The following is a 25,690-nucleotide window of genomic DNA, read 5'->3' on the forward strand; positions in this document are numbered from 1 at the left end:
TGATGTATGTGGTAAAAATATTTTCACCTATGCATATACATGATGACAGATTGTAAATTAGCTTTTACTACTCATAGGAAGGTATTAGTAGTCATCCTAGACAGAAACATCATACAGTCCCTGCAAGCACAAAAAAGGACAGCCAAAACATAAAAAGTTATCAAGAAATCCATAATGAAACTCAAATGTTCATTATGTCTGCCTGTTACTCCTGTAGTCGCCTGACATCATAATATTGTGTGTGGTTCTGATGATCCTCTTAAGAAAGGAGGACTGATCAGAAACAAAAATGGACAGACCACAGATATAACTAGGAATGTAAAGAATTTGTATATAAGAGAAGTCTAAGTATTTTCCAAAAAAGAGGGAACTGAAGGGTGATTGAAACCTACAAAATCCAGTATGATGCACATAAGGGAATGACTCTTAGCCATTTCCAAGAAGGAAGAGCAGGTTTAAATGCAACTTAAACCTGCTTTTTTTTTTCTTCACTCAAGTAACTAAAAATCATTGCCAAAGAATGCTGCACTGGCAAAAAGATAAGCAAGTTCAAAAACAGATTAGACAAGTTCACCAAGAATAGGTATGCCTCTGCCTGGCAAACACAGGGATACAAAAGCTACAACTCAAAAGCTGTGGTTGCTGGAGGGAGGGAGAAAATATGCAACTATCATTCTGCACATGCCTCATTTACTACAAATCTCTGAAGACATGCAGTGAAGTGGTAAATATACGGCCATTGCTGAAGAAAGGACACCACAACAAAAGGTACTTTTGCACCTGTCTGGAAAGCCAGTTCTTGTGAAGACCAAGAGATGTGATTGTGAAATTCCACAATGAACAACAAAAACCCCCCATGACTATCAACAAGAACACAGGCACCAAATAAATACTGTACGGTTACAAGTTTTTAAGACTCTTCAGTTTTACCTCCCGAACAGAAAGGCTGAGATAAACTGTAACATTTTATAAAAGACTGAAATTCAACCTAAGTGATAAATTCATGTTCACTACTCCTTACAAGCCTGTTTTGTTCACTTGGTGGAGTGATCAAAGGCTTACATGTGCATGAATACATGAGACTGCTGAAGTCTCTGAAGTAAGACTTGGAGGGGGATGAACCCTTCCTGCCTCTTCCACACAATGGAAGGAGAAAAAACCCAAATGAAATAAAGACCCAGTGTAACTGAACCAGAATAGAGATTAGGTCCTTCAGGAGTCAACCAGGGCAAACTAAACAGATTCAGCAAAATTAACAAAACTGGTAATTTTAAATGGTGCTACAAAAGCAAATTTAATTTCAGTTAAACAGGCTAAGTATATACCTACGTAGCCATTTTATATTTTAAAAGGAATATTAAAATAGTACATAGACTACCAAGTCCAAGAAGCCAAGCAATTTGTAAATCATGTTTCCTTTGATGCAAAGAGCCACCCTGAATGAGAGAAACATTTCAGAAAACCACTTGTAAGTACAGGGATTTGAATTTGCCGAAGTATGCATGTGTAGCAGAAAAATTTATAGTTTATATTATCTTGACTGCTCATTTGGGGAATTAAACATGCAACAATAAGTGCAATTTAGTTACAAAAAGGTCTGAAAGATAGAAAAGCAGACTTAAAAGAGGAAAAAGAAATTCAAATTTTCAAGCAGTGATTATGTGATAAGGACACATGGAGTTGTGGGAACAGCACAATCAGCAAGAGAGCATTTACTCCAGTTGGATTTTTCTACCAGTACTAGATTTATTTCCCAGCCATCTTGGATAATGATTACAGGAAATATCCAAAAATATTGTGAATTTCTATTTAGTGCAAGGCCTACCAAGTACAGTATAAAATAACAAAGTGCAGTTACCTTAAAATAAAACAACATTGCCATCATAATTGAAGAGATTTTGGATAAATTAATTAGCAAAAAAGCAACAGCTTTGAGTATCAATGTCTGGAGTGATATAAAAAAAGAAAAAACCTGACATAAACTACAAAACACAAATTCAAGGTTTTCAAGAGGCAAACTGCATAACAGAACCAGCTTTTGTCTAATGAAAGAAGAGATGATGCTGAGTATTTACTAAAAGGCTCAAAAAAAAAAAAAAAGATTGGTTCATTAAAGACACAATCACTATGTTATTAGGAGCAGTAGATACAACAGAAACAAAATCTTCATAAAGGCTTAAAAATTAGGAAATATGTTTGATAAAAGCAAACTCTAAATGGAAAATATTTTGACAAGATATTCCATATCTGTGCAACCTGACAGGAAAATGGGTGCAGCACAAACCCACCCGTCAAAGACTCAAAGACTTGTAACACTGGACAGAAATACACCATTTGTCATTACTTGTAATAATCCTTGCAAGCCTTCATCATAAACTGAGCCCCACTGTGCGAGACACTTCGGTAAAAGAGAACAAAGCGTTGGTGGATGCAATGGGATGAAATAGGAACGGGGAGACTGAGCCAGCAGCGTTGGGCAGAGTCCATCTCAGCAGCAGGCTAAGCATATCCAATTATTCAGCACAAATCCCAGACAAGAAGGGCTTTGAAGAAATGCAGTTTCTTCAAATGAAAAAAAAAACAAAGGTAAATGTGCAGAGTTTTCAAAGTGAAGCACTTAATTTAGGAAATTATAAAATTAGCCAGGGTGTACTGATTGGAAGCAAATCTTAAGTTCTTGAAACTGAAAGAAGAAAAAGCAGCAGGAAAAAGGCAGATTGAAATAATGACGAGCACCTTATGTTTGAAGTGTAAGAAAACAGGAGGTGGGGAGATGAATGTGAAAGAAGTAGGAATGTGAAAATGACCGTTTAAAACAACAAACGTTTGTGACAGCATTCCATCCAAATTGCACTTTACTAAGAATACCAATTCTTAAACTGAGGTCTGAAGAACCACTCCTGAACAGTCAAAATACATTTAGCTGCAAGGATAGGTGAAAAAAGTACAATGTTTACATTACTGGAAAATAAATAACTTGTCTCTAGAAAAAAGGTAGCAAAGAAAACTACTGAAAACCATTAAAGAAAGAAAACAGCTCCCCCAGAAAGTTGCAGAAGCAGTGGCTGGCAGCAGAGCTCCAACAAGGAGTAATAAAGTGCACACCAGTATTCCTGAGGTCCTGGTAGCTGTTGCTACCACTGAGGAAAAGCAGCAGAAGATGAATCCAAGAGAAGTAAAGGTGCAATGCTTGCAGAAAGAAAAATGCTTGCAAGCCATTGGATCTCTCTTTAGTAATAAGCTGTCAAGTAACATATCAGCATAAAAAAAAAAATTTACAGTCTTATGAACCACAGCAATAAATCATCAATCACAGTTGAGGAAAAGTAGACAATTAGCACATATTGATGAAATGTCCTCAGATACACAGAAAGTGCTCTATGTAAAGTAATAGTCGCTGGCCACAAAAATGTGAATGGGTTTAGAGAGGAATACGTTATTTCATTTTTCAACAATCATCAGGAAAAAACAATCCTACAAACCATAATAATAAATGTGCTGCTTAAACTGCACATTGCAATAATAGGCACTGTTTATGAATTCCAAACTGAATTTATACAAGAACATGTAGTGGCTGCAGGCTTGTCACAGACAGGACACAGGAAAACATGGTATGAGCTAGCATTAGTTTAGAAGAGGCAGAAAATATAAATAGCAGCAGTCCAAGCCCGGATAGCATTCCAGCTGGATATTACACAGCAGCTGAGGTAGTGTCAGTCGTTTCTTTAAAGGACAGACATAATAATGTGGTTCTCCTGACAGAAGAGCTTCCTCCATCTAAGGATTAGATGGGGTTCTCCTGAGAGCTGAAGGGAAAGGACTAATGAAGATCTTCTGGACTCAGAACACTGCTGAATCATGGTAAAGGCAATAATATTATTTGCAAGCCACACCTTCAGTTTTATAAATCTGGATCAATCTATGCTATGAAAAAAGGGTTGGGATGAGCCATAGATTACTAGAAATAAATCACTGGACAAGATCAAAGAGAAATATTAATGGGCTTTTTTCACCTGAGGTAGAAATCAAAGGATACAGGCAATTTTGTTTTGGTTTTTTTCTATTTTACATAAACACGCCCTCTTCTTACTTATTCCTTCATCTTCTGAAGACTCTAACCCAAAAGCAGAAGAGTAAGTCAACATGAAAGTCTTCTTTGTTAAGACAGCTTCAGAATAAACAATTCTTCTTTTGGCATTACCCTTGTAGCTATTTGTCCAGGAGACTGAATTTATTGGTACCTATTCATAACTCCTGCTCCCTAGGAACTGCCTCTGAAAGTTTCTGCTTAGAAGAGCGGTACCATATAATCACTAAAGAATCCTTATACCTTCCAACGATAAACTGTAACACTTCAAACAGAGAATAATTAAATTTAAGTATAGGACTTAAGACTTCATAAAAACCTTGTAAAAGAGTTTTATGTACCTATAACGTAAGTATTGGAATTTTCTAAACAATTTCCTAAAGCTGACATTAAACAAAATAATAATGTTGGTTTTCTGGAAAGCATCAGTTATGAACCATGTCAACTCTGAAATTTTAGTGATTGAATTTAACTTGGAGAGTTATTCCCCAAAAAAAATCTTAACAATTAAATATAACAATGAATTTACATGTGGGACAAGTACATTGCTACTAGTATTTTCACCATTTTAACTTTTAACAAGAAAAGAGAAAGCTAACAGCAAATGAACACATTACAGAACATTTTTGTTATCTTTTTGGACCTGACTCAAAATGATACATGAGCAATCTTTAAATTTATCCTCCTGCCATTACATCTATGCAACTAAACCATAAAACCTTGTATCAACTCCCTAATCTTCCAATTTAATTGAGAACATCTGACAACTTAAACACATAGTGTACACTTTGAAAGCACCCTACAAATTTGTCTTAATGGGCACAAAATAAGTGGTCTTAAAGCCTACTTTACAGAATAATTAGATGACTTGTCAAAGGCCATGCAGACAATTTCTGACAGCAAAGGCACAAAGTCAGAAAAGTTCACAGCTCTCATACCTGAACTCCAGTACATGAACTTGCTTTTCCCTCCCATCCCCACCCACTTTTTTATTTTCCTTTTAAGCTTCACATTGAGCAGCAGTAGCCCTCAGTGAAAGTCCCCATTTCAGAGATTCATGCTAGGATACCCTCCTCCTCCTTCCCCTCCCCTAACAGTAAGTCTTTTATGAAGCTGGTCAGTCGCCTTTAATCATCAATAACTTTGTGAAACTTAGCAAGTGTGAGTTCTCTGTAAGAATAAAGGAGCTGGAGGCACAAGAAAAGCTGTAATTAACAGCAGTCTAGGGCAAAGTAACAACAAAACCATGCTATGAAATGAGTAGCCATGAGAAAAAGAAATACAGCTGAGTTAAGTCTCCTAGTTCTAAGCATAAATCAAAAGAAAACATGCAAGAAGCTAGAAATGGGGGGAGGGGGGGGAATCACTAGTAAATGAAGACTGCATAACCAGATTTTAACATCAACTTTAGATATTTTCTCTAACAAAAGTTAAGCTTATGACCCAGACAACAATCAGCTGGCTGAAGTAAGATCTGACTGTACTTATGCTACAATCACTTCTGGAGCCAGACCTCAGGAAGGCTTATGCAATCTATTTTTGCCAGCAGTAGCTCAGGTGTTGGGTGACAAACAGCGCAGCTGCAACACCCAGAGCCCTGGGAAGGCTTTGCCACTCAGCACTGTCTTGTGCCTTGGGCTGGAATTACAGGCCAGGCCCTACACTGATATTTCTCCTCCTACGGCAAGTCTGAAGACAACTTAAGTAGATCTACACCATTTAAGTCACACACTGAGCAGTGTCAGGATTTCTCAGAAGAAACTGTAGCCACTTGCGAACTTTTAACTGGAAGAAAATGTCTGTTTTAGGCCGCTCCAGCTGGCAAGTTAGGCTGGGGGAGGGGAGGAAGCAACAACTCCCCAGTGCTTCTGCATCATGAGATCTTCATAATAAAGAAATACCCTTATTTTTTCCTATGTCTAGGCAATGAGATGGCTGTACTTGACATCAGTAATAAATATATACATTTGAGAGCCACCTTAGACAAACTTTAAACTGGGTTTTTTTGGTTGTTGGTTTTTTGTTTGTTTGGTTGTTTTTTTATTATTTACTACTTTGTATAATTAATAGTATCATTCTGGAAGAAATTTCCATCTGAAGTCATGATCTTGACCAGACTTCCAAACCATTTTAAGACTCGAGTTTGTTCTTGCACAGCCTGCAGCCCCCTCCTATGCCTAGCATTTCTCTGTATCAGTATTCACACATTCTTTACTGCAAGTCAAGAAAGCTAGTCTAGCCAAAAAATTAGCCTGATTAAAATGGAAATGGGGTGAGGGAGGGATTTTCTGGCTAGATCAGCTACCTAATTTGGTTCAGTCGCAGCACACTACTGCTGGCAGAAGGGGGGGGTGTGGACAAGAAGAATGGCTTCTAACAATCTTAATTTAGCCTGGATGAAATCACCATCGTATTTCATCTTCACAACAGATTCCTCCAGTGAAGCAGAAATGGTTTACATGGGGTACTCTTCACTCTTCTGTACCTCTAACAGTGAAGAAGCCTTGACCTTTTGCTACACTCCTACTTCCCTCTGCCCTCATCCATTTCACTTCTCCCAGCCCTTGCCCTGCACTCATTCTAATTTACCCCACAGTGGCACAAAGCAATCATGGGCTCTCCTATCAAAAATGGGAATTTCACCAATTCAGAGGAGAATTCTGAAAAAGGAGTTGTAGTTGTGGCAAAGAGAGGGATAAGTCTATGAAAACCAATGTTACTGTGAGAGCAGCTCAGAACTTCAAAGGGCCTTTTCAGGATGATGATCATTTTTCTTAACTCATGAGCTAATCCACTCAGCCAGTCTCTGTGTCTGATGTGCAGGTTGTGCTCTTCTGGACATTAGCTCCATTTCCCTCTCCCATCCACCCTCCTGGCTTAATGCTGCAGTAGGAACAAGCTGATGAGGTCAACTAACCTCAGAATTCTTATTCCCATATTCCAAACAGCTCTGTGCCCACATCTCCAGCTACAGACCTTCTCCCTCAACGTGGCTCTAGCCACTTATGTTCGCCCATAGCTTTAGCAATACAAGACTGCTGTTAAATGCTAATTGCTTACTAATGAAAACTAATCATCATGCAATTAAACTTTAATCACTACGCAGCTGGCTGGGATCCAATCCATAACAATGAAGGCTCATTAATAACTTTTTGCCAAAGTGCTCTGTCCATGAAGACAATCCTATACACAAGAGTCCAGCTAAGCGCATGAAATTGTTTGAAAAATATTTCCTCTGCCGACAAACTAGCCAGAGCACAACAGTGTAAGAGCAGCATAGCATAAATTAGCTAAGAAGGATGGGTTTCAGATTCAGGGAACCCAAACTACTATTCTGGCTCCTTCCATAACCTCAGGCATAATGTGTTGCACAGAAAGATCTTTTTTCTCCAGTTCTTGTCTCTGCAGAGTAACATTCTTTAAGGCAAAAAAACTAGTTATAATTTTGCTGTAGTTTCTAAAATTATTACATGAATACTCATCATACTTCAGTTTTATTTTTACTCATCTTTCTAAATCTAGTGAAATTAATCTAACCTCTTTCAGAACATATTTCTCTAATTAAAAAATATATTGAGGTTATATAACTAGGTTTATAATGGACAGATGAAAATCTACTTTTGAAAAGAAGAAAGTTTAAAACCTGTTTTCTACAAAGCCACAAAGATGATGAGAAGGCAGGAGCTCTTCTGCTACAGAGAGAGCTGGGGTTGTTCAGCCTGTAGGAAAGGCTTCAGGGAGACCTTATAGACCCTTCCAGTACCTAAAGTGGCTCACAAAAATGATGGAGAACAACTTTCAACATGGGCAGATAGCGACAGAACAATGGGGAATGGTTTTAAACTAAGAGGAGAGGTTTAAATTAGGTATTGGGAGGAAATGCTTTACTGTGAGGGTGAAGCATTGGAATGCTGTACAGAGAAGCCGTGGATGCCCCACATCCCTGGAAGCCTTCAAGGCCAGGCTGGATGTGGCTTTGAGCAACCTGGTCTAATGGAAGGTGCTCCTGTAAGGTCTCTTCCAAACCAAACCATCCTTTGAATTCATGATTTTAAAGTAATTTCATACCACCACCAAAAAATATCCCAGTTTTGCCTGCAGAATTCCTACTCCAATCTGGCTACTGCAGAAAGCCTTATGTGTAGATAACTTTTTATTAACTTGATTTGCATTGCCATGCTTGGAGAGCTTTCCTTTATTATGAATGGTAGAACACTAGTATAACTGAAGTATTATTCTTGCTTATTCAGTGATCAAGGAATTCAATATAATGCTTATTTTAAAAATAAAATGGAAAAATAGTAGATTTTTTTTTTATTTAAAAAAGATCTTACAAAAGATAGGACACAGTTCTAATAATCCATTAAATATTATGTAAAATAAAGTAATGAATTCTTACCTTAAGAAATTGACCTTTCAAACAGAGTAGGACAGATGAAAGAAGAAATATTTTTTTTCCCCAAAAATCAGGAGAAATACTTTTTAAGTCTGCATTTTTGCCCAACTGTAATCAAATATACATAATTTTAAATGCAGGGGCATAGAGGAGAATAAGCTTATTTTCTAGTAGTGTTCTTCTAACAAAGCTAAAGGAATACAGCTGAAGTGACAACCATCTGGAATTAGTCTAAGTTTAAAAAATTGGTCATTTTAAGTTAACAAAACACCACCAACACAACAACCATCCTCCAAAATTTTGGGGAATCTTAACAAGCTTTTTACCAGTACAGCTTAAAAAGATTTAAGCTAAAATGACACATAAATGGATTGCATTCACTCAACTATTGAAAATTTAGTAAGAGTTTGGCACCCTTATGGTAACAGGCAATTGAAATCTTACAAAAAAAAAAGACTGTGTGAGCTTTTGGGTAAGCCAGACAAAAAGCTCTAAAAGCTTTGTCTAGGAATCTCCTGCACGGAGAAGGCTCCATTCACATTTGGAAGAGATTCCTCAAAATTAAGTTACTTAAATGTATTTTTAAATTAAAACTGTACACAGATTATGAGGATCCCTGATGCTTTACAGAAAGGCAACTGTGGAATGAGCAAGCTGCTTTTTGCGTACAAGTTTCCAGTGCTCTTGGCTACAACTAATGTAAGTGGGTAAACATCCTATTCTTTCCCAACACTCCATTGTCAGTAAATCTATTTTCCACTTTCCTCACTCCACATGCAAGACAAACAGTAAAATATAAAACCACATGCAAGCACAGACATAATGCCTGTACTTTGGGATAAACTAATGACAAAGAGTCTGCTAGTAAAGATGCACATAAAGTACTTCCCTGCATCTTCTCTCTTCCCCATTACAGAGGGGATCTTTATGCTTGAGACCTCAACTAAAATGTGCTTCCTATCACCTTCAGTCCATAATCACCAATAGGCTGCACCAAATTTATTACACTTCTACTCACAACAAAGCCAAACAAAACCAACTTCATTTCACAAATGTAATTACTGGCTTCTGATAATTTAAGATATTGAAACATTTTCATCAGACATGTACATGTGGATATTATCTGCTCAGCTCTTTAGCATTTAAGGCTTGTGGCACCAATGCACAGAGCTGCTGTGAACTACCAAGTGCTGCAGCAGTAGGGATTCACACTTCTTGGTCCCCAGGAGAGGAAGGCAGTGAACTGGGATACAACAGGGGCTCCTCTCAGGCTCTCCTCTCTGTGGAGGAACACTGTTACAGACCAGGAGTCATGACAGCACAGAGTTTCAGTAGCACAGCAGATGGCAATGCCTTTCTGAGAAAACCAAATCTGAACTTCATCATTCAGCTGTCTTTCAGAATTTCTCCTCCACCCAAAATTTCATGCTTTCTTATTTTTGTAACACTGCAGAAGAATATTAAAGATGCTGCCATTGCCTGAGGAATGAAAACAAGTATTACACTAGTGTGCACATTTCCAGCTCTGACAACTAGGTATTTGGGCACAGTTTGTCACTGAAAACCAGGAATTCAGCCACTTTAAGGATAACTGCAGAAAGTGCCTCAAGGTTCTGCAGCAATCCTCATTTGAAGGGTTAAGGCATACTAAAAGCTGTTTCCAGAGATAAAAACAAGCAGTGTTCTCAATACACCCCTTTTCCAACCACCGCTGGCAGTGATTTTAAATCCACCATTCATTTCCCTTTCCCCACAGTGAAAAATTAAGAAGCTCCAGTGTGTCACTTCTTCCTACCCTCGAAATGCGTCCTTACTAATACAGATCTATGTGTAGAAATACAATTGTTCCTGTGTGTTGTCAGGCATGTTATTTTTGAAGCAGCAGATAATTATTTCTGTGGAACCCTGACCTAATACAGAACTTCACTTGAGGGTTTTTTTGGTTTTGTGCTTTGGTTTTGGGGGAAGGCGGGGGCATTGTGAGGGTGGGGTTGTGAGAAAAAAATTACTAGGTTCTGCATGTTTTTCCTCTCTGTGAAGAAAGATTATGAACAAAAGGTTAACATTCTTCTCCCAACACTATAAAATAGTAGTACCATAGATGTAAAACCCTTTCAAGTGCTGGTAGCACCTGGGCACAATTTTATGTTACAGCTAAGTTGATCTAATGGTTATCATTACCAGTGGAAAGGACACTCCCTCCCAGATACAGCAAGCATGGTTCAGAGGGTAAGCAGAGTCAGATGGCTGATCTGGCATAAAGAATCCCCATCCCAAGCTAGTCTTCTGATGGATTAGCTGGCTAAAACTCAACCCACTGTGCAAATACACAGGTGGTAGATCTAGCGCAAGTGAAATAGTGGAAGCAAGCAGCTTGCAAAGAGGATAAAGCAGGATCACTCCTCATGACAGCAACTCCCTCCTGGTCTGGCTTAGGGATAAGAGAGCCCACCTGTGCCAAATGAGACATTCAGAAGCAACTGATACTGTATGGTACTACAGTAGTCAGGTTTCCGGGGCTAGAAACTGTTTTGCCAAAGGTAGCTAACCTTCCACAATTTTCCCAGTTCATACCAATTCCCTGGCTTAGCCACTTGATTAGCTATGCAGCCAGGAACCTTTTATAAGCAATTACTTACAAAATGTGGGAGCTTTTTTGTTAGGCTTTGCTTTCCCAAATTTTAGAATATAAATAGCTTAAATCCAAGTGATCCCTCCAGGTACCTTTCTTCACCCAGTTTACAGCTAGGGTCCAGAATGGTATAGGTAAACAAAAGAAAATGGTTCTATGAAGGCATCAGAGTAAACCAAGTATTATAGAAAGGCAATTTCCTCCAAATAAGATAGTGGAAGATTAACTATCAGGAATCTTAAGAACAACTTACCTGTGCAAAACCAGGAGCTGTTCTCTGTGAAATATTGGTAACACATAAACCTACCTCCAACACTGCAACTAACAAAGACACACTCAACATGAGGCACAACACTGCCACTGCCCAACAGTCATGAAAAATTCAAATGTCTAGCATCAAGCTGAAGAGAAAGAGACTTCAGGAATTTAGGTTCTAAACTTCTCATCACTAAAGTCTATCAGACCTTCAAAACAGGCTTGTTAACAGTCTTAAAGCAGGTAGATTTCTCCACTTTGGGTAAAGAGCAGACTTAGAATCCGTGGAGAGCTGGACAGACAAAATTCCAGACTGGTGAGAGAAAACACAGAACCTTCTACTACACTGCAGATTATGGGCAGGTTTCACCCTTTACCATTTGTTACTCCAAAGTTCACTTGACTGAAACCCAAGATGATCTTTTCAATAAGGAGCAACAAAGGAAAGAGGTTCCAAGGACTTCTTTCCATGTATAAGGATTAAAAGATTTCTCAAGCTGGGAGAGATGCAGAGATTGATGAGAAAAGCATTACATTCTTTTAGACCTTTTAAGAGAGATCTTTAAAAGGGGGATAAACAAGCTTTCCTCTCACAGAACACTCCCAGCAGGAACACAAGCTACATTTACCTTCAGTAAGGTCAATTCTGATAAGAGCAGGGGTAGAAGTAGGAAAAAAAAATACAAACAAAAAAACCCCATCCCAACCAGAAGTAATGCATGTGCTAGGCCAGAGCCTCTGCCTTGGGAAAAAACATGTCTTATAAAAAAGCCCTGTAAGAAACAGCATACCACCTCCTAGTGAATAGCTTTTTAGAAAACAATGGCTGAACTATCTTGGATTCAACTTAACACAAAGAATGTTCACTGCATTGTTCTTCTCTTCATTTACAGCTTCATATATTTAATACTGAGAATAAAGATCATCAATTCTTCTGAACATTAAAACTGCTGACAACTACTGAAGTGACTCCATAATTCTTCCAGTTTCAAAGGTAACCAATACTTCACCTTCCATGGAAATGAACTTCTCATTTAGAAAAATGGTGAAAAAATAGAGAAGACAGGAAACTTTCTGGCCACCTTCAGTATTTGAAAGAAATTCAAATTTTATTCATTTTATAAGCAACAGGATCATCTAGCACTAAGAAGATGACATTTTTTTCAGTTTAAGATTTCATCAGCATTGGAACAAAAAAGGTAACTGCAAGAAGGCCACTCAGCACCATCACTATGCATTAACAGTTTATGAGAGACTCCTTGGCAGTTAGGTTCATCTGCTGGGGTATCTAATTTGAGCCTCAAAATAAGGAGAAGGATTAAGTCACTCTGCATCTGAAGCAGCCCAATTAATTGCATTACATTCTCAGAATCAAAAAGCATAGAAGAGTGACCAGAGTAAAAGGAACACCTTTTTGCCTTCAAGAAAGGCAGATTTCTAGCACTTTGGAAACCATCTGGATTGCTGCTTAGCAGATAACACACGCCATTTTCAGTCCAGGGTGAAAATAGACTTTAAGGAAAGCTCAAAGCTCAGGAGAGTCACTTCACAGTTTGATAAACCTTTTCAAGATAACACCTTCACAGGAATTCTTCTAGAGCACCTGGTACAATATGATCTTTGAGCACCTTCACATACATAAAAATCCTTTCTTTACATTGACTATGGGGCAGTTGTCAAAAAAACTGCACTAAGACAGACATTTATTCATATAAGAAACAATTTAGCAAAAAAAATATTTTCTGATTCTGGAAAGCAATGAGAGAAACATGTTCAGGGGGAAAAAATCTATAATAAGCTTTCACGTGATGAAAAATAGGAGAGCTCGTGTGAGAAGAAGAAACTCAGGATGTGTTACTTATATCACTACCTCTACATCAATGGCCTTTAACTAGAGGTTTAAGTTTCCTATTTCTAAACTAGAGTGCTGCATAAACAGCAACTGAGCCAGATGTCTAAAGAAAATATTTCAACTCACTTAATGGCATGGATTCAGTTTAAATTGGTGCATATTTATCCTGTCCACGGTCTGTACCACAGACCGTTCATGTAATTTTCAGTTACGGGAGTATTTAATTTGCACAGAATGAGTTACACACATGAATTATTCACTTCCAGGATCACGACCCTTTATACACCATATGCTAATGTCCTTCCTTATCCAAAGACAAAATCCAAGAGCTACAATCCTGTGTGCCTGTGCACACATCTCTCTACTTGTTCCTGGTAGGAAGCAGCTACTTGATTTGCACATCTGCTTTTCCATGACAGCAACACCAACGAACTGCATGTCAGAGGAAAGAAGAGAAAATGCACTTGGCAAAGCAGAGAGGTGGTAAAGAAAAAGCATATGCAACAAGCATAGGAAATCAGCTGTGTGAGCCAGAAGGCTTTCCTCAGGCAGCAGGGCAGGAGAGTTGAGCTCAACAGAGCCTTTCCACTGCCTGGGGATGGCTTCTGGCAGGCACACCTCTGAATACCCCATGGCCGTCTTAGTGCTGCACGTAACTCTCTGTGAGCTGAAAGGATGAGGATACACTGCTTCCAGAGGAGAACCCAGCGCAACAGCTTGCTACAATAGGAAAAGAAAAATGCTAGAAGAAAACCTTTTCCATTGCTTGTCACAGGGGTGATAAATGGATTATTCTTATGGATGCTATACAGAGGAGCCCAGCATCGCGTTAGGATACGGCGTTTGTTTGAGACACAATACAGAGCTTTAAAGTCTGATTCAGGAGGGGGACAGTATTAGGCTTGTCCTTGGCAAGCTGTGGGATGAGAAGCAAAGGTTAGAGGACAGGGTGCTAGTGAGGGCACTCTGCTCTTGACTCTGAAATGTGCTGGCCACACTTGGAGTCTTACAGAGGTGAGCCAGGGACTCCCGCAGTAACAGAAGCCAACAGGGATACAGCAGGGAAATATCTCAAAGGAATTAAGGTAAGGGATGTTTCTCCAGGAAGATGACACAGCCAGCAACCCGACCAAGGTGCCTTTACACACCTAAGCATGCAGCATGGGCAATAACTAGGAGCTAGAAGCCACCATGATGCTGGAAAGTTATGATCCTGATGCCATTACTGAAACTTGGTGGGACAAATTGTGTGACTGGAGTGTGACTATCAATGGCCATGAGCTATTCAGAAGAGACAGAAAGGAGGGAGAGGTGGAGGGGTTGCTCTCTACATCTAGAGGTGTACTGAGTGTGAAGAGCTGTCTCTGAAGAACAGCCATGAGCAGGTTGAAAGACTGTGGGTAAAAATCAGACACTGAGGCAACAAAAGGAACCTTGCAGCTGGCGTCTCCTACAGCTGCCAGACCAAGTGGAGCCAATTGACAAAGCCTTCTTGCCCCAGCTACAGGAGGCACCGTGCTCACACACTCCAGTCCTGTTGGGGGACTTCAGCCACCTTGACATCTATTGGGAAAGTACCAAGGCAAGTTGCAGGCAGTCCAGGAGACTCCTGCAATGCATGGAGGTCAGCTCCTTGAGCCAGGCAATAGCCTACTAGAGGGAAGCCAATACTGGATTTCACGATCACCAGTATAATAATTGTGGATGTCAAGATGGGAGGTGCATCCTGGGTTGAAGCAATCATGCACCAGTGGATTTTCCAGCCCTGAGGGACAGGGGTCAGGTAAGGAGTAAAGTCAGGCCCCTGAACTTCAGGAAAGCAAACTTCCAGCTCTTAAGGGAGATAGTCAACAGGGTAGCCTGGGAGACTGCCCTCAGGGACACAGGAGGAGAACTGAGCTGGCAAGTTTTTACAGGTATCTTCCATAGAGCTCAAGAGCTAGCAATTCCCAGAAGCAAGAAAATGAGCAAGGAAGGCAAGAGACTGGATGGCTGATTAGAGAACTCCTGGTCAAACTAAAGGGAAGAAACAAAGATGCAGGCAATAGAAACAAGGACAGGTAATGTGGGAAGAGTAGAGGGATGAAATTCAGTTGTGCAGGGATGGTTTGAGGAAGGCCAAGGCAAAGCTGGAACTGAACCTGAAAAGGAACGCAAGGAACAACAGGAAGGGCTTCTACAGGTAGGTTAACCAGAAAAGGAAGGACAGAAAAGGGAGGACAAAGAAGGTGTACCCCCCACCATAAACAATGCTGGCAAACAGCTAACAATGGATGAGGAGAAGGCTGAGGTAACTAAGCAACTTTTTTTGCCTCAGTCTTCAATGGCAACCTCTCTTCCCACACCTCTCAAGTGGACAGATGACAGGAGGGGGACTGGGACAGGCAAGTGTCCCTTCCACTTTATGCAAAGATCAGATTCATGAACACCTGAGGAACCTGAATGTACACAAGTCTATGGGATCTGAAAAGATGCATCCCAGATTCCTGAGAGTTTCCTGATGTAATTCCTAAACCACGCTCCATGGTATTTGGGAAGTTGGTAGTCAGGTGAAATCGCAGGTGAGTGGAAAAAGGGAAACACTGTATATGTCTTTTAAAAGGGCTGTAAGGAGAACCCTGGGAACTACCAACATGTCAGCCTCACCTCTGTGCCTGGGAAGATCATGGAACAGATCCTCCTAGAAGCTATGCTGAGGCACAGAGGGCAAGGAGGTGATTCAGGACAGCCAGCATGGTTTCACCAAAGGGCAAGTCCTGTCTGACTAACCTAGTGGCTTTTTATGATGGAGTGACTCCTTCCTCCCTGGGAAAGGCTGAGGATGTAATTCATATGTAATGCTTTTGAGATGTAAGGCTTTTGACAGTCCCACACAACACCCTTCTCTCCAAACTGGAGAGTGATGGATTTGATGGGTTAGGAATTGGTTGGATTGTCAGCTTCAGAGGATAGAGATCAACAGCTCAGAGTCCCAATGGGCATCAGTGACCAGTGGTGTCCCTAATGGGTCTGTACTGGGACTAATTGTGTTATTTAATGTCTTCATTAATGTCACAGATGAAGGGACCAAGTGCACCCTCAGCAAGTTTGCAGATAACACCAAGCTGAGTGCTGCTCTTGACTCACCTGAAGGATGGGATGCCATCCACAGGGATCTGAACAGACTCAAAAGTGGACACATGGGAATTTCATGAGGCTTAATAAGACCAAGTGCAAGGTGCTGCACCTGAGCTGGGGCAATCCCTGGTATCAACACAAGCTGGGGAATGAAGGGATCAAGAGCAGTCCTACTGAGAAGGACTTGGGAGTGCAGGTGGACAAGAGGCTGGATATGACCCAGCAATGTGCACTCACAGCCCAGAAAACCAATTGTATCCTGGGCTGCATCCAAAGCAGCATGGGCAGCAGGATGAAGGAGGGGATTCTGCCCCTCTGCTCCACTCTGGTGAGACCCCACCTGCAGTGCTGCATCCAGCTCTGGGGTGTTGTCTTCTGAACAAAAAGAACATGGATCTGCTAGACTGAGTCCAGAAGAGGCAACCAAAATGATTAAAGGGATGGAGCACCTCTCCTTACAAGGAAAGGCTGAGAGAACTGGGATTGTTCAGTCCGGAAAAGAGAAGGCCTCAGGGTGACTTAATTGTGGCCTTCCAGTAACTGGAAAGGACATACAAGAGAGAGGCTATTTACAAGAACATGTAGTGACAGGACAAGGCTGAATGGTTTCAAACTGAGAATAGGTTTAACTTAGATATTAGGAAGAAATTCTTTACTGTGAGGGTGGTGAGGCACTGGAACAAGTTATCTGGAGCAGTTGTTGATAGCCCATTCTTTGAAGTGTTCAAGGCCAGACTGGATGCAGCTCTAAGGAGCCCGGTCTAGTGGGAGGTGTCCCTACCCACAGCAGGGGGTTCAATCTTTAAGGTCGCTTCCAATTCAAGTCATTCTATGATTCGATAACAAAACAAAATGTACATACAAGACAATGGTCCCTGACTCTGAAAGTTCAGTCTTCTAAACAGATTAAAAACATACCTAGACAGAACACTGGAAAGGACTGAAAGACTACATATTACTTACCATATAAAAAAAGTAAGCAGTATTTCTTGCAGCCTTAAATACGAAGGATTAGAAATAAATAATTTTAAAATCAAATGAGATTGTGAATATGAGTGACATGAAAATCAGAACAAAATGACAGACAATGGATTAAGGATTATGTAGACTAAAAGCCATGTTTTAAAGTGAGATTTTGAAAACTCACTATGAATTCAAGAACCATTTTTCAGTTTATGCCAGAAGAACACGAATCTGGAGAAAAAAGGAAGCTGTACAAACTCTGGAAGAAAGTGACTGAATTACCAAAAGCTACTCAAAAGCAAGGTATTCCAGGATAAAGGGAAGAAAAGCACAAGCAAACTTCAGTAAGCCCCACAGAAAAAGCATGCAGTAATGAACAACAGCCTCTGAAGAATACAATGGAAAGCAAGGAGAGAATCAGAAGACACAGGCAGAAAACAAAAGTGGGACAACACTTCAAAAGCAGCACAGCTGATAGTGACCATGTAGTCAACAGAAAAATGGAAAATCAGGCACCGTTCTGAACCTTAATTGGGAAAAGATCACAATAAACACTGATTACAACTGCAGTAGAGCACAACTGAAACCACAGTGGAGGACAAGAGCCCCAGACAATGCACTCAAAGAACTTTGAGATGAAAAAAGAAAAAGGGAATCAAGAAGTAGTTGCAAAGGCAAGACAGGCCACAAGCATTGTGTACTTTTTTTAATTTTTTTTTTTAAATGAGAAACGCTTATATCTAATGGCATTATGAGGGAAAAGACAGAGGAGTTGAGCAACTGATTAAGGGAAAGAGGTGAAGGGTAGAGGAAAAGAACACAAAGTTCAAGGGAGATCAGGAGATATTTATGTAAGGTGCTGTAAGGACAGATGAAACAGTTAAGAGGAAAAAAATGTTTTATTTGTAAGGAGGAGACAATTGTAACAGTTGGAAGAAAGTGATGAAGGGTAAGCCAAAGCATATTCAATCAGAAAGTCATGAAGATTCCATGCAGAGAAAGAGCTAGATGTCAAACAACATGCAAAACCCATATAAAAATGTGGATAATGCCTTGCTATTATTTAACGAGTTTGATTAGAGCCTCTCAGCACGTTTTAGCACAGCTGGGCTTATGTCCTTTGCACAAATGGGGACACAAAAAGGATCACTGGAGGGTAACTCAAGTGGTTTAAGAACTTGTAAAGAAGGCATTTGCTATTGGGAAAACCAGAATCCCAAGTGAAAGACACACCCTATACACAGTAAAAGGGGAAAACCAGGCTGGAGAGAGACAAATTCAAAGTACTGGTGAGCTACCAGACAAATGAAAGCATAGCCACATTGCGAGAAGAATCCAAATTGTGGTGGAGAACCTGAAAGAAACGTTGCAATTATCAGAGATAAGAAATTCAGCAGTTGCATCAGAGCAAGCACGCAGGCATGGCTCAATGAAAACCAAATGAAATTAACTGACTATGTTTAATGAGAGACTAGAAACAAGAATGCAAGCCAAATCAAGTTAGGGCAAAGAAGCATGTAATTACTGTCAAAGAACAGTTGAGTGAAAATTTAGAACAAACCAGGAATCAAAGTTGAAGAGAAAAAGCTCATGGGGAGGAAACAAGCATACTATATGTAACAATATAGAGGAAATAAGATAAAAACTAGATCCCAACACTGTTTAGAAAAGGAAGAACCTGAAGACAACAGGAAAAAGTAGTTCTATGCTTCTTCCATGGTCTGACCCAGACAGAGAACAATACAAAAAAAGACAACCATAAAAAAAGGGATGCAGGATACTGATGATGGCAAAGAAAGGCCTGTAACAGTGGCTTAAAAGCATCAGCTTCTGCCTCGGGAAATCAAGAAGAGTGTGTCCATCCAGAACCAGGCAGTTGTGAATCAAGTTTTTCCTTTGTCCCTGCTTTAATTTTACCTATTTCTTCTTACTCATCATATACTCGCACCCTGGAGAAAGTCAATTATCAGTATCATTTGTGAATTCATCAATACTGAACCCACACATTTCAATCAATGCTTACAGACCTCTGTGCAACTCTGCTCCATCCACCTTATTTTGTAAGGACTGCAAGTTACGTAGTCATTTATTACAGTGCAGAGTAACTCACACTGGAAGGAGCCCCTGCTGAAAGCAGAGACAACTTTGAAGGCAGATCCAACTTCAGATGTAAAGGCTTTGTCCAAAACCAAATTTTGCATCTCCAAAACCAGGGCATTCTACTGCTTTTCTGTCAATTCCCCTCCCTCAACCCAATGTTTGACTGTCCTCACTGGAATTTTTTGCCTAATTGAACTGGAATTTTCTTTGCTGCAATTGTGTCTGCTACCACTTGTCCCGTCACTCTATGACTCGAAGAAGAGCCCTAGAGAACGTTAAATATCTAATAGAAGAAGGAAGGGCAAAGAGATCAATGTAGTCACAAAAAAGCCTATGGACATCCAGAACTTTCACTAGGTAATAAGCACCCAGCTTTTTGATGTCCAAAAAAATCTTAACTGACCAGATGTGGCAAAGATCCAAATGAGGCCCTCAAAAGGACATAACTAGAGATTTATTAAAGATAAAAGATTGTTGTTTAAGACATGAGAGAAGAACAAGGAAAAACAGTATTCCAAATGGCATATACTTGCTACTGAAACAAAATAATTTTGTATAGCAAGGTTAGGTACTCACCATCTCTCTTGCAATCTCCACAGCTTCCTGCAGCCCATAGAGCCTGCCACAGACCAGGTAGATCCCATTGGCCCAGAGAATACAACCCTCATGGACCCAAAATTCATTGCTGTCAAGAGGTAGTTCAGGAATTTGTAACTCCAGCTCAGTGCCACCTTCTGAAGTGGGCATAGACGGTTTTGAGTCCAAAGGAGTCTTTTCACCAGCACTGCCACCATCAGTGGTTGCTTTTTTACAAGAAGCTCCCCTTGAAAGTGACCGAGAGGCTCCGCTACAGTCCTCAGAGCGGTGCCGCCTCTTAAAGCGGGGATGAGCAGCCAGGCTTCTTTGTTCCTTCTGTTGTTGCTGTTCCTCCTCCTCTTCAGTATCTGTCTTGGAACCATTAGAAGCACTTTTGTGCCGTACCTTGACCTTGCTCTGCATTTCTGTGGCCCTCTTTGGAGGTGGATTCTTGGGCAAGGTAGCTGCATAATCCTGGGGGTAGAAAGGACCAAAGAGGTCACCCATGTTACGATAGCTGGCCCATTTGCCACACAGGCAGCAAACCAGATGTCCCAAGACAGAAGACTCCGTTACTACAGGGCCTTGCAGCATGAAAGTTGAGGTGGGCAGCACTTTGCTCTCCGCATTGCTAGGAGGGGGTGTTGAAGACCTCTGTCCTTTCCGACCCCTCACCAATTTGTTCTGCTCCTCTTCCTCCGCATTTATGATTGTGCACACAGCGCCTAATTCACACTTGTTTACCACATGAATATAAGGGAAAAAGGACTTATTCTTGGAGTCAGTTTTATCTACAGACTGGGTAGCATATTTAAGCTTGATCTCTGGTTCTTGAGGCTCCACGATTGGAGCAGCCCGTCTAGGCTTCCGCTTGCGTGGCTGTGCTGCAGGTTTTCGCCTCTCCCTCCTTTGTCTCTTGGGCTTTGGCTCACCAGCACCCACCCCTTCTGCAGGCTGTGATGGTGCTGGTGGGGGAGGCAGGGGCACAGGCAGCTGCTGTTGTTGCTGCTGCTTCTTCTGCTTGTTCACACTCCCAATTGGCCTCCCTTTTTTCTTTCCAGAGGGGAAATATCCCTTTGGAGGGAAACCATCTGGCTTGGGTGAAATATTTGTCACATCTCCATCTTTTTCCTCGGACTTTGGATTTGCTTCAGAAATGAACACACTGGAAGGGGAAATTGTTTTTGAGTCAGAAAAGGTCAGAGTTCCAGCTCCACTTACAGATCCATCAGACCTTCCCTGACCACCTGACTTCTGAGAAGATGGTGGTGCTGCACTGGATCCTGCTCCTTCTTTACTAATACTGGCAGTTTCAGGGACCTCTTTTTTGTTTTTATCATCCTCACTGCTTTGCCAGTCTTCTGAAGATCTTGGAACAGTTTTTTCACCAGTTGTTTCCTGGCTTGCTGGCCCCACTTGATCTGACATCTCTCCTTTTCTCTTCTCAGCTTCTGGTCCATGTCCAGCCACAGTTCCTCCTTCAGGTCCACTCTTGAGGGACAGGATGTCATCAAGAGTGACAGTATCTGGACCACTTTCAGCACTGTTGGTAGAAACACTTCTCCTAATATTGGGAGATGTAATTTTTTGAACAATAGCTTCCAGTTTTAATCCTCGCCCCTTTCTTGGGGGTAGTATTTTGGTCTTTGCTGGGCTTGTGAGGGAAACAGCAGGACAATTCCTATTATCAGGACTTGGCAGGTCCTTGAAGGAATCTCCCTTTGCAACTGACTTGCCAGCATCTTGGCTTTGAGATGAATGGGCATAGGAGTTGTATGTTTTATCGGCTCCTTCTTTTGCTGAAGTCATCAGTCGCCCTTTATCTTCACTGCCACTGTTCTTCATATCATGTGGCTGTCTTTTGGTAGGGATAGGAGAGATGAAAGAACGGACCCTCCTCCTCATAATTAATGGGTTTTGAGGAGACTGGTCTTCCTGGCCAGGGAGCCTAAGCATAGCGTTACTAGGCTTGGGCAAATCTGTAGATTCCTCTCGTCGATGCCCATCGCCTTCTTGAGGGCAAAATCTTTTTTGGTTGGCTGCTCCAAGAGGGCCACTGCTTTTGGCAGGAGAAGTTTGCCGAGAGAGGTCCCAACCAGATTCATGATGCTGCAACTTCTGGTTGCCGTGTTTCAATTCGGTGCATTTGCTCTGAGTACTGTCACTCCCCACGACACAACGCCCAACTTCCTGGCTTCCAGTATCATGGTAAGAGCTACCTTGAAGGTACATCATTCCATCCTTGTCATTTTTTAAGGGACTCCTTACTCTTTCCAAAAACTGCTGTTGTCTTGGGCTCTTCCTTGCTCCTTCCTGTCTGTGCTGAGCTGCAGCAATCACACCCTGAGCAGCACTGCTTGCCCAATCTTTGTATTCTTCTTGCTGTTGCTGGTATATCTGTCTCTTGTAATGATACTGGGAATTCAGACTCTGGTTGGGGTCACCAAAAGCATGAGGCCTAGCATTTGTGTGATATGCTGAAGCCAGAGATGGGCCTTCTGAATTCTGAGGGTAGACAGAATGCAAGGAACCCCTGCTAACTCTTTCAGATAGTGTCATGTGTGGGTTCATGTGATGCAGATCTACTCCTGGGCCTCTGCTTCTGCCTGGTGACATTTTCAGCTTATCAGCAAGATCCTGATATTGAGAGGGTGATTTACCCCTTCCAGTTCTGCCAGGTCCTCGTCTCATCTGTGTTGATCTGCTGTCCTGCTGGGGCATGTAGTCTGGAGCAGCATCAGAGACTGCAGCTCCAGGGCTGGCATTGCCTCGAAAAGATTCATGCTTGATGCCAGTGGGATGACAATGGTCTCCTGCTTTTTTATTATTGAGACTAGCTGAGCTCTTTGACTGTTCAAAATCTTCTTCCTTTATTTGCCCACTGTGAGCTTTCATCTTTGTTTCCATGGATACTAAACCACCAGGGAGTATTACTGACTGGCTCAAGCCAGGGGCAAGGCGTTCACTCCTTCCGCTTCTGGCCTCAGGACCCATGTGCCCCATGGGGTGAGGGCCAGGATCTCTTACAAGTTGCCTTAATGGAGAAATGTCACAGATCACTGATCTCCTCTCTGAGAGTGCTCCTGCCTCATGGGCAGCAGACTGAGACTCCACATCAAACTTTCTAGCAATAGGGTAATCAGCTAAATTTATTTGCTTCATGTCTGGAGCTGCACTGCTAGACTTCCTATCCCAGGGACCCCAGTGAGGGCCCTCCAGGAGGGACCCCATGCTTTTGTTTAAGAGGCCTCTATTGGTCAATTCATTGGTTTGACTAATTAAAACATTGGGCCTCATGGCTCCCTCCAAACTCCCAGCCATCCCAGAATGCTCCTGTGCATTCCTAGAATACCTTCTGTCTGGATGATGGTGGTACCCCTGTAAAACCTCTTGTAGGAGACTAGGAAACTTCTCATTGCGGCCTTTGCGCTCACTATGCCCTGGAAAATCCCCCTTTTCTTGACCAGACGGATACTGTGGAAAGCCACCAATATTTCTCTGTATACCAGGAGCTATATTATCCTTGTAGCTGTATCTTAAACTGCCAGGAGACTTGGAAGATTCTGTTCTTGCAGGAAAATTTGTCCCAACAACTGCATGACCAGGCTGGCTGTTCCCCTCCCCATTATGGTTAGTGTTATCGCCACTTTTGCTCCCTTTACCTCCTCCTTGAGTTTCTTGCTGTGTCCCTGCATGCCCAGCTTCTTTTGCTCCACTAGTGCTAGCTGGTGCCTGAGGGGCTGTGGGAGCATCATCTTGCGCAGGTTTATCTTGTGCACCTGACTTTTCTACTCTTCCTGTCATGGCTTCCCGGGAGACAATCACCCCAACTGCCTTTTCATTCACTTTTGGGGCATTTTCCACAGCCACCACAGCTTCCTTCCCATCAGGGGAGGCCACATCTTCCCTAGCTGCAGGACTGCTGCTGAGTTTTGATGGCTCATTCTGAGAGCCTTGTGCTGGTGAGGAGTTGGGCCTCTCTAAATTACCCCCTTTGTAAGTGGTATCTGAGCTGGTGCTCTGGCCACTCAGCTGTCTCACCCTTTCCCCATGATCCTCTGAACTACTGGAACAGCCACCATCCAGGGACTCTGCCATGGGAGACTTGAGTTGCTCCTCTGCCTGGGAGGAGCCTTCTGAGTTGGTACAGCTGTCAGCCTTCTTGGAAGAGGATGATCTTTTGGAACTTTTTTTCTGAGGTGCCAAGGCATCTGAGAGCAACATGTGTTGGACTGTGTTGGGCAGATTGGCAACTTGAGAACTTAGGGCACTCAGGCTGCTCAGTCCTGGATCTGTGAGCCTTTTTTCCTGCAGTCCTTCCAGTCCAAACCCCTTGAATCCACCCGCATGAGCGTTGGGGCTTGGCATCATAGATGGTGTAGGACTAAGTTGAGGCATCATCTGCAGGATTCGGTTTCTAGAACCCATGGACATGTTGCCTTGCCCACACTGGAGATTTTCTCCACCTGGCATGAGTGGAGAAGGCGTAGAGCTGCAGCTTGGAGACTGAACCACAGATGCAGCAGGGGATGGATTAGAGATTGGACTGAAGTTTTGATGGAACTGCATTGGTGACCTTACAGGAACTTCAGTCTGGCTGTACTGTCCCACTTGACTTTGAAGAGAGAGTTTGGTGGCAGCATTTGAATACTGCATTACGTGCTGAGGTGGGTGCTGTTGCTGCTGCCCCTGCTGCCCACTTTGGGGCAGCTTAGACTGCTCAAAGCTTTTCATCGGTTGAGTCTGAAAGCTGTAGTTTGACTGGGTCCCATAGGCCTGTGCATTGGAACCCACAGCATGGCCTTCGTACTGCGACCCAGAATTCACATTGTAGCTTCCATCATAATTCTGTCCTGACTGGCCAAAACGCTGTGGGGAAGGGAAAGAGGAGGAAGAGGATGACGAAGGTGGCTGATAGTGTTGGCTGAACTGACCCACTCGTAACTGGTAGCCTGAAGCAGAGGAAGGCAAGGTGGATGGACGCTGCATTGGCTGCAAGTGTGAGGTGCTAGAAGCAGATTGGCTGGAAGCCTGGGGTAAAGGCTGATGAGATTGATAGATCTGCTGTCTCAGCTGCTGCACCTGCTGCTGCTGGCTAGAAGCCTGCTGCTGATACTGGGCACTCCCTGGAGAAAAAGGACCAGTATAATCCTGTTGATAGTGGGATACACCCCCAAGGGTCGAGTGCTGTGTTTGGAACTGGCCCACATGTCCCTCACTCCCATACTGACTCCCAAAGCTACTCCCTTGAGGGGGCCCATAGCTCTGTACTGGTCCAGAAGGCCTGCGCTGAGGCGGCTGCTGCCCTCCTGACACCACTGGATCTTTGTTGGCAGCCATATAGTAAAACTCTCCTGCTTCTTTTCTGAAACCTTGGTAGCTCTGATGGCCAGAGCTCTCACCAGGCATTGCTGTAGAGGCTCCTGTTGCTCCACGACGTCCACTGCCAGCACCTCCTCCAAAGCTCTGGAACATCTGGGCCTGCTGGCGGGGGCTGAACTCTTCCAGTCGGGATGAAGTATGCACTTCCTGCGGGTAGCTCTGCTGGTTTCCGTGATAACTACTTTGCTCCCGAAAGGACTGCATGCTGTTCAGCAGCAGAGCGGCAGCTCGAAAGCCCTCCTAAATATGGAGAAAAAGAGAGGGAAAAAAAAAGGTATAATATGTTTCCCAGTCACACCAGTACCCCACTCAATTTCCCAATTGTTTTAA

General features: G+C 42.2%; 1 protein-coding gene and 1 long non-coding RNA gene across 6 annotated transcripts in view; one reads left to right on the forward strand and one right to left on the reverse strand.

Annotated features, from left to right (window-relative positions):
• The window catches only part of TCF20 (transcription factor 20), a 129,525-nt gene that overhangs the window by 20,278 nt on the left and 83,557 nt on the right, over positions 1-25,690 (reverse strand). For all 5 annotated transcript variants that reach the window (XM_088055433.1, XM_014256664.2, XM_005527681.3 and 2 more), the window contains one exon: positions 19,979-25,600. In XM_088055433.1, the coding sequence (XP_087911559.1) occupies positions 19,979-25,564 (5,586 nt within the window). In that variant the 5' untranslated portion in view covers positions 25,565-25,600. The remainder of the gene's footprint in view (positions 1-19,978; positions 25,601-25,690) is intronic.
• On the forward strand, positions 3,723-12,330 carry LOC106628404 (uncharacterized). Its single transcript, XR_001331792.1, has 2 exons — positions 3,723-3,861; positions 12,264-12,330. It is a non-coding gene; the product is annotated as an uncharacterized LOC106628404 (long non-coding RNA).

Source organism: Pseudopodoces humilis, chromosome 5 (assembly GCF_049639895.1).
Source record: "Pseudopodoces humilis isolate 2021_Gansu_Grassland_sample_001 chromosome 5, ASM4963989v1, whole genome shotgun sequence".
NCBI classification, from domain to species: Eukaryota; Metazoa; Chordata; class Aves; order Passeriformes; family Paridae; genus Pseudopodoces; species Pseudopodoces humilis.